The sequence below is a fragment of the Phacochoerus africanus genome, chromosome 9, assembly GCF_016906955.1.
Source record: "Phacochoerus africanus isolate WHEZ1 chromosome 9, ROS_Pafr_v1, whole genome shotgun sequence".
Taxonomy (NCBI): domain Eukaryota; kingdom Metazoa; phylum Chordata; class Mammalia; order Artiodactyla; family Suidae; genus Phacochoerus; species Phacochoerus africanus.
Window position 1 is genome coordinate 83,470,724 of NC_062552.1, and position 21,640 is coordinate 83,492,363.

Consider the following 21,640-nt stretch of genomic DNA (forward strand, 5'->3'; position numbering starts at 1 on the left):
TATGAATCATAATTGTGGACCAACAAATCAGCAGAGCTGGGAAAGCACTAATTACCCCAGATCTGGGAAGATGTAAGAAGCAGGCAGCCACAGGGCAGCTGAGGCTGCCAGGAGTGCTCAGAAAAGGAGGAAGAGTTTGGAGCTAAAGCAGAGGTTGGAGTCCCCAGAAAGCAAACTGTCTCTCCTAGGACAGGGGTATTTATTTAAGGGAAAATTTAAAGGTTAATTTGGGGAGAACTTATTTTCAACAGTAAGTCTCTCATAGAGACTAAGCCTAGAATGCACTCTTCCTGGAGCCTGTGCTTATATATTGTTATTTAAGCCACAGAGTTTCAATGTAAAATAAGTCGCATTAAATAAAGGTGAATTCCTCCCAAGGTGAGTTGGTTGATTTCAGAAACTACGAATTCATTGAGGACACTATTTAATACTATTTTTCAGTAAAGAGAGTGACAATGAAATCCCAGCAATGAAGGTGATGTCTGTATAAAGACTGGCGGCCCCACCCTCAGGAAGGTAGACGGTCGGGTTCCTCAGACAAGCACTGATTCCTGTGCCACCCTGAGCATTGCTATGCTTCTGGCATAGTGCTTGGGGCGGGGATGGATGAAACAATCCCCTTCTATATACAGACATTTTTATAAATAAGGAATTTTCAGTGACTCCAGTGTGGAATAAGGATTGTTTGTTGGCAAAATTTCTTGGGTCCCTACTGGGATAGAGGGCTCTGCTCTGTGCTATGAGAAGATGTGAAGGCAGGAGAAGAAACCATCCTGATCATCAGGAGCTTGTAGAACTGGGGATGAGAAATGGAACACAGAAGAGAGAATGGTGTGTATTGGTAAAGCATCCCCACTTTCAAGATGGTACTTTTGCTTGTGCTAAGGGGCGGGGGGTGGGGAATCCAACCCAGAAAAGTACCACTATAGTTGCTTTACCCTGGAGCCATGACTCTGAAGCGCTCCAGCCCTGATGTGAGCAGAGACAGGACATCATAAGAAAGTCTCTCCTTTGGTGTGGAGAAAAGGAACTCCTCCTACACTCTTAGTAGGATTGTAAATTGGTGCAGCTACTGTGGAAAACAGGATGGACATTCCTCAAAACACCAAAAATAGAGTTGCCATAGATCCAGCAATCCCACTCCTGGGCACACATCTGGAAAACATATAATTAAAAAAATGTGTGCACTTCTTATGTTCATAGCAGCACAATTCACAATAGCCAAGACAACTTAAATATCCTTTGACAGAGGAGTGGATTAAGAAGATGTGGTGCATATATACATAATGGAATACTATTCAGCCATAAAAAGAATGAAATAATGCCATTTGCAGCAACATGGATAGACCTAGAAATTATCATACCAAGTGAAGTAAGTCAGAAAGAGAAAGACAAATACCATATGATGTTACTTACATGTGGAATCCAAAATACGACACAAATGAACTTATCTACAAAGCAGAAACAGACTCATAAACATAGAGAAGAGACTTCTAGTTGCCAAGGGGGAGGGTAGGTGGGACAGGGAAGGATTGGGAGTTTGGGATTGGCAGAGGCAAACTATTATATGTAGACTGGATAAACAACAAAAATCCTACTGCATAGCACTAGGAACTATATTCAATATCCTATGATATGGAGTTCCTGTTGTGGCTCAGTGGAAACAAATCTGACTAGCATCCATGAGGATGCAGGTTCGATCCCTGGCCTTGCTCACTGGGTTACAGATCTGGTGTTGCCGTGAGCTGTGGTGTAGTTTGCAGATGCCACTCGGATCCTGTGTTGCTGTGGCTGTGCTGTAGGCCAGTGGCTACAGCTCCAATTCACCCCTATTCACACCACATGCCACAGGTGCAGCCCTAAAAAGAAAAAAAAAAATCCTGTGATAAACAATAATGGAAAAGAATATGAAGAAGAATATATATAAAACTGAACCACTTTGCTGTACAGCAGAAATTAATACAACATTGTAAATTAACCATACTTTAATAAAATAAATTTTAAAAAAGACCATCTGTCTTCTCCTTTATTCTCCACTAACTTGAATGATGGGAAAAGTGAGCAACAGACTTAAAAACAATGAGGACTTCTGAATAACTCAAGTCATATAAACGACTTCCTAGTTACAGACCCCCTGACAACGGAAGATGCACATGGAGAGGATAAAAGGTCATATTTGCATGAGGACTTTTTTCTAAGGAACTTGGGCTCCTCATTGTTCCTAAGCTATCAGCAGTTCCAAAGCTATTTTGCCGAAGATAAAACTGAAGACTTGAGGAGCTAACAGACTTGACCAAGGTTATGAGGAGGGCAAGTGACAAAATGGGAAAAGATTCCACACCCTCTGACTCATAGAACAGCTGCCAGTCAGCATGCAAGAGAGGGGGTGAAGCTTCCCGGGGATGGCTGCCCCAGATTTAAACAGCAGTTGCATCCAGGGGCAGAGGGCTGTACTCATTACAAAGCAGAGTGCTGTCCCTCTGGGGTAGAAGCCCTCTCTATGGGGGAGAGTTGAACCCTGCGTGCAAACAGGCTTGGCAGCAAAGTCGTGGATGTCAACGCAATGGGAGGGATTGTGAGGGACCTCCTGGGGGCTAAGTGGGCACAGCAGGGACAGCTCTGTACAATGGCAGAGGAGAAGCTAAACCCCAGGTTTGAGCCAGAAAAAAGAAACCCAGAAAGAGCAAAGCTACATCCTCATAAGGCACCAGCACTTTCTTCTGGGGAAGAAGATTTGAAAACTGGCTCCAGCTAAGGATCAAGTGATTGCTACAACTTCTTTTTTGAGGCATTACAACTCATGTAACCTTATAACTCTGCTTGGTGGACAGATAAGGGGGAACAATGATGTAAACCACACCTGCTAATATATATCCAGTACTTTCTAGGTGTCAGGCCCTGGGCTCTGTGCTCTACAGATTTAGCTTATTACTGTGTCCATTTTACAGATGGGGAAACAGAGGCCTAGTGAATTAAAGGACTTGCTCCATGTCTGTCTCCCAGTGAATGTGCAGAGCCAGCTTATGAACAAGGCTGCCTGAGGAGCAGTCCAGAGCAAGCAGTGGGGACCAAGGCCAGGATGGCTGCATCTTTCTAATCCTTAGCTTCAATGACTCTTTTTTGTTTTGTTTTTTTAACCCGAACTATAATATTTTATTTCCAAAACAAAAATGTGTAGCATGGCAAAATGTTAGGATTTAATAGTACTAACTGCTGTTATGCTCTTTTGGTTTTATATGCCAAAAAAAAAAAAAAAAAGTAGGATTGGAGTTCCCGTCATGGTGCAGAGGAAATGAATCTGATAGGAACCATGAGATTGCAAGTTCAATCCCTGGCCCTGCTCAGTGGGTTAAGGATCTGGTGTTGCTGTGAGCTGTGGTGTAGGTCACAGATGAAGCTTGGATCTGGCATTGCTGTGGCTGTGGCTTAGGCCGGCAGCTGCAGCTCCAATTTGACCCCTAGCCTGGGAACCTCCATATGCTGCGGCCCTAAAAAGACAAAAGACCAAAAAAAAAAGATTGATTATAAATCTAAGAATGTGTATGGAAAACAATAAAACAAAATAAATCATTAGTTTTGGCCTACTCAAGAAAGAAAATGTGAGTAGAAATCAACGTATGACGAGAGCCAGTCACTTTTTGGATGATTTTCCTAAGTGTTATGTACTTGACCAGTTTGCTTTTAGACCTGGCAGCTGGAGACTCACAACCACAAAACACTCCAGGCCCCTTAGAAGCAAAGGGCTGCCTATTCCAAGCAGCTGCACGGCTCCCTGGAGTTGATCTGGGTGGACAGATCCACTTGGCAAGGCCACATGGCAAGAGTGTGTGTGTGTGTGTGTGTGTGTGTGAACCATGACACATACACAAAGCTTTGCACTTTGCAGACCACTCAGTGAACCCCTAGCTTCAAATGAGACTGGAGAAGTAAGATGGAAAAATAAAGGGGAAAAGCAATACTCTGACTCTACCTGCAGCCTAGGAGATGCCATTATGCTGACATCAGTGAAGAGCTGTGAGGAGAACATTTTCCAAAGGTATTATTTTGAATCCAGAGGTGCACAGAATTGCTGTTCCAGGAAAGAAATGGGAAAAACACCTGCATTCAAACCCAGCAGAGGATCCCAGGTTCTGAAAGACTATGTATCACAAGGCCTCCTACGGTTTTGTGATCAGGAAAAGAGACAACCAGGAGGTCATCCTTTTGTAATTCAGGATCTTGGAAAGAAACCAGTTATGTAGAAAATCCCAACCATGGATCCACTTTTAATCCATTTGAAACTGAAGGAAGACAGGAGAGCCCATCACTGCCAGCAACAGAAGAACTACAACCTTGGGGAGGAACTCTTAGATGGCTGCCTGGGCTATTCCTGTGGTGTTCCTGCATCTCAATCCAGCAGCTCATGTTTTACTCATTAACTTTAACTTTCTAAGACCCTCCTCCTGTTTTTGCTCTTTTTTTTTTTTTTAAGGGCCACACCCATGGCATATGGAAGTTCCCAGACTAGGGGTTGAATCAGAGCTGCAGCTGCCCACCACAGCCACAGCCATGCCAGATCCTAGCCACGTTTGCGATCTACAACGCAGTTCATGGCAACGCCGGATCCATAACCCACTGAGCGAGGCCAGGGATCAAACCCATGTCCTCATGGATAGCAGTTGGGCTCTTAACCCACTGAGTCACAGTGGGAACTCCCAACTTTTTAAGCCTCTGGAAGATGGTATTCAGGAACAGCACTGAAGTGGTCACAAGCCTGGTAGAAAACACAGGAAACAAGAGGCCACAGTTCCCCTGCCACGGCCACTTTCTGAAGTCCAGCACCCCTCCAGGGAGGGAACGACAAAGGACCCTGGGTTCCAGGGTGTCTGCACGCAGATGGCAGCAGCACTGCCCGCAAATTAAGTTTCAATTGCTGCCTATGGAAGAGCTGCCAGCCAAGCTTGAGGGATCCGGTAAACCTAGGGGGCTGCCCCTGCAGATGCTAAAGCTCTTGTGAAGCAGGATGTACCCCAGGGGGTGCCTGGCAGAGAGCAGCAGGGGACACCAGCTCTACAACCTCTTTCAGATGTCATGTTCCAAGGCCAGGCAAGATGTTCAGGATTTTATCTTCCTTGCCTTTAAATGGAATAAAAGAGAAGACTAATAGCAAAGGTTTCACGTGGAAGCTTCTGAGCTTCCAGATATCTTTTAGTGACAACACTGAGAGCTATGACGGTCCAGGCCAAGGAACAGGGTAGGGAACAATGATGAGGAAAATGCTAATGAGACTGATAAGAGTACATCATCTACGATGCAGAAGAGGATGGAGGTGACAGCTTATAAATAACCCAGAGGAAAAAAAAAAAAAAAAAAACAGCCAGGGATTGTACTGCCTTCCCCCTTCCCCCAAAGGACTAAAAACTTCCCACAGCACAACCCCCACTGGGGTAAATGGCCTGAAGCAAGGCTGGGATGCTGGTGACCAGAACAGAAACCTATGGGGGATTTTGCTTTATGAGGGGCTAAAATGCACTACATTTTTTATTTTCAACAGATGCTTTTCCTAACAGCTCAAGGCAAGAACTGCTGCCTCTTTCCACATTATGCAGAGAACAGAGAGATGCATTAGGGTTCTTCCAGGCCTCTGGGCTACTGTCCTCAAAGAATGACCTGCTGACTCCCTTTCAACTGCCCCTCCTCTGACTCTGAGCCATCACAGAACTGAAAGAGCCTCCCAATTATCTTATCTCCATATTATTGAAGTGTGATACGATGCTACAGTACGATGCATTAGCACAATAGGTACCATTCTATTATAAAACAGCTTCCTAATAATACGCTTTGTTATTCTGAAGGTCAAGTCCTGTCTCTGCACACAAAAGGTCAATGACGCATCTCTTTCATCTCAACACAGATGGTCTCTAAAAGCGGAGTTCTTCTGAAACATGCCTCTTCTTTATAGTACTCCTCTGCTCAAACCCTGCGACAGCCCCACGTGTCACAGAGAGCAAAGTCCAACGGTGTGTGGGGCCCAGATTAGACAAAAAGAGTTTCTTGAATAAAAAGACCAAATCTTGGTATTCAAGGCTATAATCTGTACCTTATCTCTCGCTCCAGCTTCTTCTTCTATAAATTCCATGCACGAATCTTCCAAAACATATCATCACTCTTTCTTGTAGTTTCCTGATTCCCCACTATTACTCTGCTTACATCCCCTGAGAAGAACGCCCTTCTCTTTAGCGGTAGACAGCTCATGTTCTTTATTTAACCTTAGTTCCAATCCCACTCTTACAGAATTTCCATTCTGTATTGGTCATTTGGTGTTTCTAATCTACCGCTTCGCATTGGGAGTCATATATATCCATGTATCCATTGGTAGTTACCTATGTGTCCATATTGTCACCTTATTTATTTTTCCAACTAGAAAACAAACTCCTTGACATTGCTACTGTTTGCATTTGTGTAAACTATAGACCACTGCTTCTCACACCTGATTTATTTATTTTTTGTCTTTTATTTTTTGGGCCGTGCCCGAGGCATATGGAAGTCCCCAGGCTAGGGGCTGAATCAGAGCTGTAGCTGCCAGCCTACACCACAGCCATAGCAATGCCAGATCAAGTCGCATCTGCAACGTATACCAAAACTCAGAGCAACGCCAGATCCTTAACCTGTTACGCAAGGCCAGGGATTGAACCTGAATCCTCTTGGATAGTAGTTGGGTTCGTTACTGCAGAGCCGCAATGGGAACTCCATGATTCTCATATTTTACAATTTTTTTTTTGTGTCTTTTTGAGGGCCGCACCCTTGGCATGTGGAGGTTCCCAGGCTAGGGGTCTAATCAGAGCTGTAGCTGCTGGCCTACACCACAGCCACAGCCACGCCAGATCCAAGCCACGTTTGCGACCTACACCACAGCTTATGCTTAACCCACTGAGCAGGGCCAGGGATTGAACCCACAACCTCATGGTTTTGGTCAGATTCGTTTCCACTGTGCCACAAGGGGAACTCTGCTTCTCATATTTTAAAGTGCATGCAAACCTCCAGAGCATCTTGTCTGAAGGCAGTTTCTGGTTCAGTAGGACTGGCGTGGGATCTGAGACTCTGCATTTATTAACAAGTAGATCACACTTTGAGTAGCAAGGCTTTAGACTTTACAGAGTTCTTAGAACTCTGCACACAGGCAAGATTCTTGTTTCCTCCTTATGCTGAGCCAAAGCCTCATAGATAAGCAACCTCCTCCAGTCCACACTCAGGAGAGCCACGAAAAGGTGGCTGGTCTTTGGACCTTCCCTGCTCTCCTTGGGGATGAGCCTGAATCCTCCAGGTCTCCCTTCTCCTCCAGCCTCACAAAGACAGCACTGCCTGCAGGGACTACTTTGTCAATATCTGTTTCCAAAGAGCAGAGCCAGAGGAGATGGATCTTTGCTGGTGCCCTTAGGTCCGCCCTTTTATCCAAACCAGTGCATAAGCCATTCTTTCTGCTGGCAGCATCCTTTCCAGTTGTCTCTCAAAGTACATTTCTTTCTTTAAAACTTTGATTTTATACCTTTTCAGAAGGCATTAAAACATGACCCCATCAGGCTTCAGGCATTCTATCTTTCTAGGAAAATACACTGACTTGCAACTTTTCTGTTTGCTCAAATATGGAGCTCTTTTTTTTTTTTTTTTTTTTGCTATTTCTTGGGCTGCTCCCGCGGTATGTGGAGGTTCCCAAGCTAGGGATCTAATTGGAGCCGTAGCCACAGGCCTATGCCAGAGCCACAGCAACGCAGGATCCGAGCCACGTCTGCAACCTACACCACAGCTCATGGCAACACCGGATCGTTAACCCACTGAGCAAGGGCAGGGACCGAACCCGCAACCTCATGGTTCCTAGTCGGATTCATTAACCACTGCGCCATGACGGGAACTTCTCAAATATGGAGCTCTTAAAAAAAGTTTTAAAACTCTTTTAAGGTCCAGTTGGGTGGGTATGTGGCTGATAAAAGGTGTCTGTAAAAAGTGTGAAAGTGAGTTATAAAGCTAAATCAATTTGTATATAAAGAATATTTTAGGAGTTCCCATCGTGGCACAGCAGAAACAAATCCGACTAGGAACCATGAGGTTGCGGGTTTGATCCCTGGCCTCGCTCAGTGGGTTAAGGATCTGGTGTTGCTCTGAAGTGTGGTGTAGGTTGCAGATTTGTCTCAGATCCTGCATCGCTGTGACTGTGGCGTAGGCCAGCAGCTGTAGCTCTGATTCGACCCCTAGCATGGGAAGCTCCAGGTGTCACAGGTGCGGTCCTAAAAAGCAAAATAAATAAATAAAAATAAATAAAATATAAATAAAAAAGAATATTTTATATGTATTAAAAAATATACTCATGTGTTTCTGCTGCTCTATCCTCTGCAGTTTTATCTTTTTTAACTGTCTGGGGGAGGTGGGACTATTTCTTTTTGTAAAGTCTCAGAAGTTTAGAGCTACCAGGAGCTGTGATCTTTTACAGAGGGGGAAATGAGGTCAAAGAGGTTAAATAAAGTCAACTCAAGACGTCACAGGTCGGGAGGGCAGGGGCAGGATGGGAACCCAGCCCTCCTGCCCTGAGCAGCCTCTTTTCCTCTCAATCTCCCTACCTCCTCCTCGTCTGCACCAAAGCAGCGGAGACTGGCCCAACATCAGGGAAGGGGCTGTGGACACAGTAGGTGTTGAGACACTGCCATAGAATGTGACACCTGAGGAGGGTGTTGGCCCTTAGGTAGTCTACTGTCTTACTTCCTGGTACAGATGAAGAAGGCAAAGCCTGGCAAAGTCAAGACTCTGGGAGCCACACAGCTTCCTAAGAACGGGTCAGCTGACCTGCAGTCCAGTGCTTCTTCTCTGAGTGCCAACACCTTGGGTACATAACGGAGGAGTTAAATGTAGATGGGAAATAAGAAGCTCCCTTGGGTAGCTGGAAGCAGGCCCTAGTGGCTGTTTATTTGTGGTGACTAACAAGTGTGACTGTACTTGGGTTTCATGGTGTGTTTGAATTTAAAAATAAATTCTATTTCATTCAAGGGAACTGCTAAGTTGAACTTCTGTGTTTCATTGATTCTCATCAAAGCATCAAGTTCAATTACACAAACATTCAGACTGACAGGTCAAATCAGAATAAGAGGATAATTCTTTAATTCCTGCCTTTTCTTTTGTGTCAGGGACATTGTCCATATGCAATTAGCATTTCCTTTGTGATACTACTGGGAAACCCCCAGGAACCTTAATGCGCCAAGGCACAGGGCAGGGAATTAGAGGGGAGCTTCTTTGTCAGTCTCTCTGCAAGTACATCAACTATCAGTAGTACTTGACTTGATTCTTCAGAATTGAGTGTAAGGGCGCATCTTCACCACCAGGGTTTCAAATCTGCAAAAGTCAGTGTGCCCTGAGTGAGTAGGTAGAGGGCCTCACCCTGCTCCCTGGATCATCTTTCATCTTCTGGAGGTGCAAGGGGGAAGGTAGGCAGACTTACCGTTGTCAATCTCGTAGTCAGCGAAGGCAAGTTCAGAGCCTTTGTTGGTGATCAGCAGCTCCCCATTCAGCGTGAAGATCATTGAAGCATCTTCGAGGTTGATCATACATCCAACCACATCTCCTGGCTGCCAGGTCCGTCCAAAATACCCACTCCCTTGATGCCAACGTTGACCCTGGAAGACAAGTGCCCAGGGCTTAGAAAAATGAGGTCCTAGAGGTCCCCTGGGCAGCTAAAGAAATGATCTCATGTGCGATTTCTCCTCATGGGCAGTTGCACCTGACTTCCACAAGGCATTTGCCTTTATACTAAGGACAACTCATAGGGAGAAATGGTCTACGTACAGATAAGTGAAGTTGAGACACACATGGCTCATCAGAAAAGGTGACGTGAATCTCCTGTTACCTAGTAAGCTATGAAAACAAGCTGAACTCCCTCTTAAACAAAATGATACGATTTCCCCACATATTCACTACATGGTGTTCTGTAAGCATCCTCTGCAGAGGGGGGCACAGGCTCAGAGGGGCAAAGCAGAGACAGAGGTGATGACAGAAAGGCCTAGAGTGTGCAGGCCTTCCTTTCTCTAGAGCAAAGCACACAGGGACAGGCGTTAGGTGATGGTCACTCAATGGTCTAAATTAGCCAGTGGGGGCTCCTCACTCTTAAAGCCAGCAGTCCAGATACTCAGTCCTTCTAACTTCTGGGGACATGTTTGGAGCAGAAAACCCTGGGCTGAGGATGTGTGGACACCAGCCAGACTCACCCTGCTGCCTTCAAACACAAAGGCTTGGTCGTCAGCCCCCAGCTCGATGTCAGGCCGACAGCCTGGCCTGGCCCAGCCGACCCGCATGTCTCCTCCGGTCACCACCTCAAACTCAAAATACCACTTTCCTGATCTCACTGCATAAGAGCGTTCTACCCGGAAAAATCGGATCTTGTCTATGCTGACTTTCTCCACGGCTGGGTCAGCTGTCAAGAAAGGAAGGGAGTCAAGGGTGCAGGACGGAGTGAGAGAACAGAGGCTTTTAATAATTAGGTAGCATTCCTCAAAGGACTTTGAACAACGAAGACTGATGATAGATCTTGTACCATCCAACAGAGCATTCTGTGCATAATATAATCATCATCACTATCATCACCACATAACAAGAGTACAAGTTACCACGCACCGAGTGATGGCTCTATAGTAGAAACTAAAACTCAGTTTTCTTCACAACAATCCTATGATGTCAGTATTACTGTCTTCATTTTACAGATGAAGAAATTGAGGCTCGGAGAGGTTCATGTGCTCAAGGTCACAGAGTCAATAAACCAAGGACAGCAAGCATTTGAACCCAAGTCTGTCTTACTCCACATCTACCCCCTTAACCACTTTTTTACTGCCCCACTAGCTTAGTATCTCCTAGTATATAGAATATCCTAGTATCTCCTAGGGTCTGAGATGACAATGACCCTTTAAATATGCATAAGCTGGTGATGTTAATAGTGCTAGAATTCAATTTAAAGTAAGCTGATATTCACAAGTTTGGAAAACAAGACAAATAACAGTAACTTGGTTTTGTGACCAAATATCCTGAAAAGCTCAGCTACGCTGGAGGATAACTTATGCCCCGTGGGACTGGGTCATAGACGTGCTCGTTACAGAAACATCTGCCAAGGGGACATTGCTTTATTATCAGCATGGTTCCCTCCTTCCTCTCCCTACTTCTTGAAGTTCACCATTTAGACCAGCGGCCTCTACACCAATAGCATTTCTAACACTGTAAGTTAGACCTATTCAAAGTCGGCATTTCTTCAGAAGAAGACCTGTTGAGTAAGTTGGGGCCAGAATGAACACTCTCCACTCATTACCTAGTTCTTGGTCTGACGGTTCAATGTTATAGCCATAACCAACAAATGTCCGAACGGCCTCACGAAGGCTGTCTCTGTTCGACTTCTTGGTCCGCTCATCCAGTAGTGCATAAGGCACCAGACGAGGATTTCTTTTGTTTTTTAAATCCTATGTGAAACCAGAGAAAAGAGAGGGTGAAAAAGTGCATTTCGTTTTGACAGAGAGCTTGTCCTGCTCACATATTCTTAGTGACAGTCCTGGCTTCCTGCTAGGAGTCTGCTAGTTCTTCTCTCAGTGCCTTGATATTTAGCAATGTACATACTTGCCACTTCTTTTCAGGATTAAATGAGTATAAATTAAAATTTTTTTTTTACTAGCATTCAAAGCTAGCATTTAAAAACACATTTTAATAATGCCAGCCTGTGAATAAAATGAAGCGTCATGAAATTGGTTAGAAACCTCTCCATTCCCAAGGCGAGGCAGATGGGGGTTTGCCTAATTATTTCTCTAGGAAAGAACATGCCAGGATTTAAGCTGTTGTGGCCTCTTCACAACAGATAACTAACAGAGACATCTCAGCTCATAGAGAAATATCTGAAAAGGTAGCAGAGCCACAGTGGGTCCATTTCATTGCAATAGACACATATTTGAATTAGAGTCCTCCGTTCCTTGATATGGACTAAGAAGACGACAATGGTAGTGACAAGTCACCATAACATAACATGCTGTTCTGAACCCCTCACTTTCTTTGCCATGGTTTTCATAGTTGCGGTTTTCTTGATTCTAGGCACTGAAGGCTCATTTATGAATGAACATGCATGTGCACACAGCTACCCCTGAACTTCTCTCACCCTGAGCTGAACCCAGTACTTACTGAGACGAGGGGAGTATTACAAAATGTGAGATGTGCCAGATGGTTTGGGGTTGAACTCCGGTTCTTAACTCTCCCTAATTCCTTACTGGGCCCTGGCTCTCTGGCTGCCTCTAGACAAGCCAAGAACGCTGCCCAGGAATCTCAGCCCTGGGGACTGCAGGGCATGGGCTTCTTGGCAGGCTGGCCTGCCCCTCTCCTGGGCTAGCTTCCCATCCTTTTCCCCTTCGGTGGTAGATACTTGGGACCATCTAAGAAATGCTGCTGAAACTTGCTTACTTAACATCAGCTGTGATGTTGATTTGTGTGAGCCTTACCTTGGCCTTGGAGAGTGCCTGAAAGCTCAGCTCTCCATGATGCAAGCAGCAAGACAGGGAATGAGAAAAGATGCAGGCCGTGGCCATATATACAGCGCAACAGGATCACAAGGGAACCAGACTAGCCAAGAAAAGGTAAACCTACCCATCGCTGCAACATTGGAATTGTGCCTGGAGTTAATGTCAATGTGACCGTTACAAATTCCATCCAGTCCTGATTCTATAAATAATGAATGTGCTGAAGCATGAGGAACAGAGTGCAAGGGCAACCTCCATCTCCAATCTAATCCCCACCAAAGAAAATGGCATTTTGATGGATGATCACATCCCCAAGCTTCTCAAGCAAGCCTGACCGGGCGCTTCTCACCTGTTGAATGCCATAGGTCCATCCTTGTTTTATCCTGTCTTTTGCCCAAACATTGTGTGCATTTTCTGCAAGCTTATCCACTAAAATTTCTTGGGAAGGTAACAGCTTCACATCAGACAAATCCAAAGGGGCTGGCTTATAGCCGTTGGACATCATGTAGCTATGAGTAAATGGAAAATACATATTTTGAACAGAACTATCTGACTCCCCCATTCAAGATTTCAGATCAACAGCACAGCCTGTGACAATAAGGCTACAGTCACAGGTTCTACCCTTGGCAGATGAGTAGTTCACTTGATTTCAAGTCTTCAGGGGAAGCCCTAATCTACCATCCTATTTGCCAATGTGTCACAGATTCCAAGGAGACTGTTAGAGAAAGGGGATGATCTGTGCAAATCCATCCTTCCTTCTATACAAACTACTATGTGACCTACAAACAATGGTCACACTCAGTGTAATGCAACATTACCTGAAGCTCCATCATTTCACTTTCAAAACATAAAAGGTTATGACCACATTGGCAAGGATGGCACCTTGAGCCGAATGGGTTCTTATAAACCAGCAAAGAATGATCACTCAGTCTTAGAAAAAAAAATAATAACTTCAAGGTTTTTTGTTTTGTTTTGTTTTGTTTATCTTTTCTAGGGCCACACCCATGGCATATGGAGGTTCCCGGGCTAGGGGTCGAATCGGAGCTGTAGCCGCCTGCCTATGCCAGAGCCACAGCAACAGGCAATCTGAGCCACATCTGCGACCTACACCACAGCTCACAGCAACGCCGGATCCTCAACCCACTGAGCAAGGCCAGGGATCAAACCCTCAACCTCATGGTTCCTAGATGGATTTGTTAACCAGGGAGCCACGACGGGAACTCTGAGATTTTTTTTTTTTTAATCGTAACATCAGTGAATTTGTGAGCCTGAAGTGACCTTCACGGTTTGCTGTCCAGTCCAGAAGTCACTGCTGCAAATGTCTAGAACTTGCCAGATAATTCAACAGATATTGTGAAAACAGGAAAAGCTCAGGATGAGGCTGGGTAGATGCATCGTGTAAGTGGAGAGGAGCAGAGCCCAGTGTGCAGTGATTCGCAGGAGAGCAGCTGATCACAACCATGTAAATCCAGAGGCACTCATGGCCCCCAGGCCACTGACTGCCCAGATGAGGGCCAGAACCTAAATGTGATGACTTGCAAACCTGTACTCACTCTCCCCAGGATGCTCTGAGCAGCGTGAGGTACAGGGTCTACGGCAGACAGGACACTGCCCCTCGTCCACCTTGTGGGGGATGCCTGGTCTTGGGCAGAGTCAACATGTGTTGAGCACTGAGCACTGACTGCCGCAGCCTGGACTGGCTGCTGCCCCTCAGAAATGCTGCTCTCAGCACTGGGCACTCCTGCTGAGAGTGGAGAGCTTGGCAGCTTGGAAGTTTCATGGAGAAGAAGGCGAAGATAAGCATTTGATTAGAGCTGGCATCACCTTGGCTCGTGTTCATCATTATGACACCTGGGTGTGAAAGCGTTCACACCCAAAGCCAGCACACATAAGGGCCAGCAAATGAGCCGGGGATGCGCCCATGAGTGTGCGCCTGAATGTGTGAGAGCACACGATTCTGTGAGTGTACAGATGGGAGGGAGAGTAGGACACAGGCAGATTTAGGGGCCAAATTAAACCTTGGCAGAGACACCCATTTCCACTAGGGATTTGCAAGGCTGGCCCAAGGCCAGGGGAGCAGATCTTTGCTGTTGCTACCAACCATGTTCAAACTCCCGTGCCAAGTGCAATTCTTATAGACCGAGACAGCATAGCCATCTGAACACTGCATCTTCTGGCTCAAAGCTAACAATAGTAGTGTAGGTCCAGGTGGAAGGAACAAAAAGAGGAATAGCCTGGAAGTGCTGTACTTCAGCTGGCTTCTGTATGGGGTTTCAGTGCGGGATAGGTACCTGGAGGAACCACTCTGAGCTGGTGCTGGAAGTATCTGAGGCCATCCCCTGCCTCTATGAATGGGCCTCCTGTCCTCCCAGTTTAAAATTCAGACTGAAGCATTAAAACCTCCAATGATAAAAATAAAAAATTCTAAAGAAAGGTCTCCGACCATTAAGAAATCACCTACTTTTTGGGCAATTTGACCTTCTTGAGCTCCTCCTCAGCAGCTGGGTTAACATGAGCAATGTGGCAGCCCAGGGCCAGGAGGGTTCTGTAACAGAGAGAGAGGACAGGATCATCTGTAGGTGAAGGCCAGCAAAAACCTGACCCTGTGTCTGAAGTGATAAAACCCGACAATATTCCTTCATTTACAACAGAGCTTGCCAAATGTTTTTCTGTCAAGGTTGAGATAGGAAATGTTTGAGGCTTTGCAGTCCTTTTGTCTCTGTTAAAACAACTCAGCTCTGACACTGCAGAGCAAAAACTGCCATAGACAACAGATAAATTTATGAGCTTGGCTTTGCTACAATAAAGCGGTTTTACCAAAAAAACTGAGTTAAGTTGTTCAATTTTAATATGACCTACAACATAGGTGGCTAGTTGGATTGGTCTATGGGCCTTAATTTGCCAACTCTTTGGTTTTTTGGCTGCACCTATGCTATGCAGAAGTTTCTGGGCCAGGGACTGAACCCACGCTACAGCAGTGACAAAGCCAGATTTTTTTTTTTCTTTTTTTTTTAGTCTTTTTAGGGCCAAACCTGTGGCACATGGAGATGCCCAGGCTAGGGCTCCAACTGGAGCTGCAGCTGCCGGCCTATGCCACAGCCACAGCCACTTGGGATTCGAGCCGAGTCTGACCCACACCATAGCTCACGGCAATGCCAGATCCTTAACACACTGAGCAAGGCCAGGGATAGAACCCATGTCCTCATGGATACTAGTCAGGTTTGTTAACTGCTGAGCCACAACGGGAACTCCCAAAGCCAGATTCTTAACCTGCTGGGCCACTGCAGAACTCCTGTCAACCCTTTATTTAGATGGTACCAAGCATAAAAATGCAACCAAAAAAGTTTGTGAATAGCCCCTCTGGGAGACATTTTCTAGTTTACAAATTTGCATTAGGATTTTATCTGGCTTCTTTCTCTCCAGAGAACAGATAGGATCCTAACAGCAAAGCCAGAGGCCAGCAAGTATTTCCTGCATGCTCTCTGTACAAAGTGCCCTGAGCTGTGCCGGACACCAGGAGGTACCAAGCCTGCTGCCTCAACAAGTGTTGATGTGACTGAAGACATCACATACGGGAGCCTATAAGACAAGGCTCTGTGACAGAGCATCAGTGCACCAGCAAAACCGCATTAAAACGTTCTGCACCAATAGCCAGAGAACAGAGAAATACAATGCAGACAACACCAGTAACAAGCACAAAGGTAATTCGAGAAGGGAGGTATAAGCTTGGGCTAAAAAAATGAAGATTTGAATCAAGGTTTAAACCATGGGTAAGATCAGGGAGATGGAAACATTATTTTTAAATTGAATTAAGCCATGTTTTTCTACTGGTTTTTAGACATGCCTCATCTTTTTTCTTTTTCTAAAAAATATTTATCATCTCATTTGTTTAACCATGACAACAATTAGATAGAGACAAGGACTCTCACTATCCTCATTTCATAGATGAGAAAATGGAGACTTAGCGAGGTTAAGTTGTTCAGTTTCAATATGACCTGCAACACATCACATTTTTCTTTCTTTTCCTTTCTATGTCTGGACCTGTGGCATATGGAAGTTCCCGGCCTAGGGGTAGAATAAGAGCTGCAGCTGGGTGGGGCCTACACCACAGCCCATAGCAACACCCCATCCAAGCTATGTCTGTGATCTGTGCCACAGCCTGTGGCAACACCAGATCCTTAACCAATTTAGCGAGGCCCAGGATCAAATCTACATCCTCATAAAGACAATGTTGGGTCCTTAACCTGCTGAGCTATGACGAGAACTCCTGTATCTTTTTTTTTGCATTTTTTTTTTTAAGGCTGCAACTGTGGTATATGGAGGCTCCCAGGCTAGGTGTCGAATTTGGAGCTGCAGCGGCAGCCTACGCCACAGCCACAGCAATGTGGGATCCAAGGCATATCTGTGACCCACACCACAGCTCATGGCAATGCCAGATCCTTAACCCACTAATCGAGGCCAGGGATCGAACCCACATCCTCATGGATATTAGTCAGGTTTGTTACCACTGAGCCACGATGGGAACTCCTGTATCTTCTTTTCTTGATTAAACATGAACTAAAAGAGGCACTTGGTCCCTTGATTCTAAGTTTCTCCTCTTTTTCTTTTTCTCCCTATGCTTTTCCTCTCCCAGGCAAACAGCAAATGGTTTCTTGAGAATGATAGGTCCTAAATAACAACAGCGGATATATTATTCACTATGCTAAATCCATTTGTGGCATGAGTAATTCTCATCCTCACTAATTTATCAGAACGCATCATGTTTTTGAGGCAAGAGAATCAAGTCTAGTTTAGTCACAAGGCATTAAATCATCCACTCACTGCTGAGTCCAAATTCAATTTAATTAAGCACTTACTTTAAGGTTTCGGTTGACATCTGTAGGTTATAATTCTTCTCAGTTTCAGGCAGCTTTGAAAACTCGACAAGGCAGGGGTGTTGTCTTTTATTGTCATCCCGTATCTAGGTGACAACATAAGAGAGAACATAATTTAAGTTTTGACAACCAGCACTGCCTTGGAAAACAGAAAAGGACACACTTTGAAACACGGTCCAGGCCATTCATATCAGGCAAGACAAAGACAGCTATTTGCTGATAGGCAAACAGACCATCTTCTCTCTAGTAAATAACACATGCGGTCCCCAGGCTGCCAGTGGCTTGTGTTCTATGGATTGCTTCAAATGTCTGCATTCGGAACATGCTTTCCCAGAGATGCAGTTTCAAGTGTGGTAGCCATGCTCCTGCCTGTCCAAATTCATGGAACTATAGTGTCACTGCAGGGTAGCATTCTGCAGAACATAAAGGACTACAGAATTGGGGCCAGCAATGTCTGACAGAAACACAAAAGCAGCTGCCAAGGTGAACCACATTTGTAATTTCAAATTTCCTAGTAGCCACAAGAGAAAAGCAAAAAGAAACAGGTGAACTTGAGCTTAATAAGGTATGTTACTTACCCCCATGTACCCCACATCTTACTTTTTTTTTTTCCATCTTTTTGCTATTTCTTGGACCGCTCCCGTGGCATATGGAGGTTCCCAAGCTAGGAGTCTAATCGGAGCTGTAGCTGCCAGCCTACGCCAGAGCCACAGCAACTCGGGATCCAAGCCACGTCTGCAACCCACACCACAGCTCACGGCAATGCCGGATCGTTAACCCACTGAGCAAGGGCAGGGATCGAACCTGCAGCCTCATGGTTCCTAGTCGGATTTGTTAACCACTGCACCACGACGGGAACGCCACATCTTACCATTTTAATAAGTAATTAACAGCAGGAATTATTTTTGAGCTATTTTATATCAGTTTTTCAATGCAAGTCTTGAAACCCAGCATGCATTTTACACTAGAAGCACATCTCAATTCAGACTAGTCACACTTCAAGTGTTCAGTAGCCACATACGACCCATGTCCATTGTTTTGGACAGTGCAGATCCAGGCATTAACTAACTCATGCTTTCATTCAGCAAACATTGCTGAATGTCTCCTATGGGGAAGGCAGAGAGCTAGACATTAGGAGTTCAATGGTGAGCCAGGATAGCCCCAGTGCCATGAAGGAGAAAGTCTGATGGAGTAGTGATAAAATCATCATTGAAATAAACATAGGATTGCAATTGTGATTCATTCTCAAAGGAGAGGTGTATGGTGTTTGAAAAGCACACAGCAGAGAGGTGGTCATATACAAGGAGAATCTTTGTGGGAGCTCTTTGAATATATAAGTGCTCGAGTTCAAAGACCTTTACAGTAACTAAGAGTGTCAGGGTCAGAGGAAGCTTCGGAATCATGGATCCTTCTGTCTTCAGACATGATCTTACACAAATCACAGAACAAAGTCAATTTACATCCTCTTTGAAAAATGTTTTCTAGTGAAAGAGATTCCTTAACCTTCTCGGAGTGTCCATTCATCTTTGTGCTACATCTGAAAACCACATTAAACAAATCCTGATCCACAATAATGAATCAGCCTCTTTTCACTCCCCAGGCAGAGAGGATGGCTTTTTTTGGAAGGGAAAGGGAGGTGTGAGGGCTCTGAGGGATGACTGCACACGATATTCCCTAAAGAAAAAGCCCAGCATTTGGGAGTAAGAAGGAGATGGACTCCTGGGTCTGTCTGTGCAGAGCTGGACTCCCCAGTTCTCCTGACTGCAGCTGGACAAACTCCAAGGCAAGGCTGCTGGATGCAGTGCTAGCTGGATGAGGGTCAGGAAGAAGCAGCGGGTTTGGGCACCATGAGGTTTCCATGTCATTTGAGTCTCTGAAGAACCCTTGCAGGTAATGAGGCAATCCAACCCTCCAGCCCACCCAGCCACTCAAACATATACCTTGCCAAAAGTCCAGCCAAGCTCTATTTTATTCATTCCCCAAAGCTCATGGATGTTTTCAGCCAGCCTGTCTCGGATCTTCTCTAGGTGAGGTGGCAAAACCACCTAAAAGGAAAAGGAACAAGTGAGAAGTTGGAACTGCAAGAATCACCTGTACTGAAATCTGTCATAAAGTCTAGATGGATCAGTTGCTCAGTTAAATTCACTACACGTCACCCAGAAGGGGCTGCTTCTAGAAATTCTTTCCTTTCTTGGATCCCTCTGGACCTTATCCCCCTTCGTCTATGCTTCCTCCTTGGGGGTTCTCTTCCACCTATAGATGGTCCCTCCCTGCCACCCACCAACCAGCCTCCAGCCATGGTCTCTCCTGAAGTTCAGACCCACTGTCCCAACTGCCTGCAGGATTCTCCCACCAAAATGAACTCAGTATGTTATTCAAAGCTGAATTCATAATTTTTCCTTCAAAACTTTTTTCTTTTTTCCTCTTTTTGTTGAATAGCCCTGCCATTGCCCCAAGCTTGGAAGTCAACTCAGGGTTTTCCTTCTTGGTATTACACCCCTTGCCCTCCATCCTGGTGCAATCACACCTAATCAGTCACAAAACCCAATGTGTTGATGTCCTAAGCATCTTTCTGAACGTTTCCCTCCTCTACATTACTCAACCTTGTTATTTTCTACCTGGACAATTACAAGAGCTTCATAGTTGGTCTCCTCAACTCCCCACCAATCTCTTCTTCACACTGTGGCCAGAGTGATGAGCTCACAATAACACAAGCCCATCAAAACACGCTCCTCCTGAGTGTCCCTCTGACACTCGTAAGACACAGATCAGATGTATTCACCGAGCATATAGAGCCAGACTTCAGGCTTCTTATATTGATCCTCCTAAACACATCCTTTCCACCTCCTGATATTCACCTGAAAGATCACACTGTCTCACAGTGCTGTGCCCTTACATATGCCACCTTTATTCTCATTAGTACTCCTCATGATATGCATAATAGTTATACCACCCTTTTCCCCATGCCACATGGAAATGATGACATCTCTCCTTGACCAAGTTCTAGGTGCATGCCTCTGAGCCATTTTTGACTAGACTTGATCCCTAGGCCTTGTCCTCAAGACCCCAGTTTTAGCAAGAATCTCGCTCTATCAGTTTAGTGACCATCCAACAGCCTTGATATCTGATCACCCTCCATGTCTGATCAAATTTCTTCATCCTCCTTCCTCCCACAGGTGATATCAGATCACTCGGACCTGCTTTCAGTAAGAATCTCCTTAGGTCACTTGAGCAAGAATCTACCCCAACCCCTGATGTTCCTCAGAGTGATTTTCCATCACTGACATGCCCACCCAACCCTAAACTTGCTCTTGCTTGTAAATCCCTACTTGTTCGTGTTGTATTCGGAAAGGACCCCAGATCTATCCTGGAGTTCCTTTTCCTTCTAAGTAAAATCTATTTTTACCCCTTTAACTGCTGTTTGGCTCTGATTTTAATACAAACACCCACAGCATTTATCATTCTCAATTTAGCTCAAATGTCTCACAACATTTGGGAGGTCTTCCCTAGGTACCTTCAGGGAGAGTTTCTGTTTTCCTGCTATGTTGCTCATCTCTCCCCACAGAGATCATAAATTGTTTCCCTTTTCCTCCCTCTTATTTTCTTTAATTTACTATTACTACATTAATAACAAAAAAGTTATTACTATTTTCATTTATTAATTGAGAGCTCCTAAGTAATGAGAGATTTCATATAAAAATCCAGATTTCTAATTTCTCTTGACCAGTTAGAAGGTTGCTAACGCTGGCCACACATTTTTGCCTGGGCATAATTAGTTGAGACTAAGAAACAGCCACCTGCTTTTAGGGGGTCAGCACACTGGTCCTGTTTCCCTTCCATTTCATTCCTTGGTCCCTACAATCCTTGCTCTATTATAATGATTATTAGTGTTTCCATTATTTATAACAATCGCAATGATCATTATTATTATTTTTGCTTTTTAGGGCTGCACCCGCAGCACATGGAAGTTCCCAGGCTAGGGGTCAACTTGGAGCTGTAGCCCCTGACCTACACCATAGCTCATGGCAACGCCGGATCCCTGACCCACTGAGTGAGGCCAGGGATTAAACCTGCATCCTCATGGATGCTATCAGTTTTGTTTCTGCTGTGCCACAATGGGAACTCCTAAAAATTGCAATTATTTTGAAGGAGAGAAGCTCATGGAGAAAAATTTTTTCTTTGTAGAAAAATCATCAAGTGATACACAAGAAGACCATAGAGAAAAGTAGCAATGAAATATTTAAACTATGGGTCCTACTTACCTTT

The 21,640-nt window shown here is 44.9% G+C and overlaps 1 protein-coding gene across 1 annotated transcript in view; it reads right to left on the bottom strand.

Moving 5' to 3' along the window:
- Positions 1–21,640, bottom strand: part of RYR3 (ryanodine receptor 3) — a 570,648-nt gene that overhangs the window by 218,703 nt on the left and 330,305 nt on the right. Inside the window, exons 21-27 of the mRNA XM_047794870.1 lie at positions 19,315–19,419; positions 17,357–17,460; positions 14,962–15,045; positions 12,850–13,009; positions 11,315–11,462; positions 10,227–10,432; positions 9,464–9,638 (exon numbers count right to left, since the gene is read on the bottom strand). Of these exons, the coding sequence (XP_047650826.1) occupies positions 9,464–9,638; positions 10,227–10,432; positions 11,315–11,462; positions 12,850–13,009; positions 14,962–15,045; positions 17,357–17,460; positions 19,315–19,419 (982 nt within the window). The remainder of the gene's footprint in view (positions 1–9,463; positions 9,639–10,226; positions 10,433–11,314; positions 11,463–12,849; positions 13,010–14,961; positions 15,046–17,356; positions 17,461–19,314; positions 19,420–21,640) is intronic.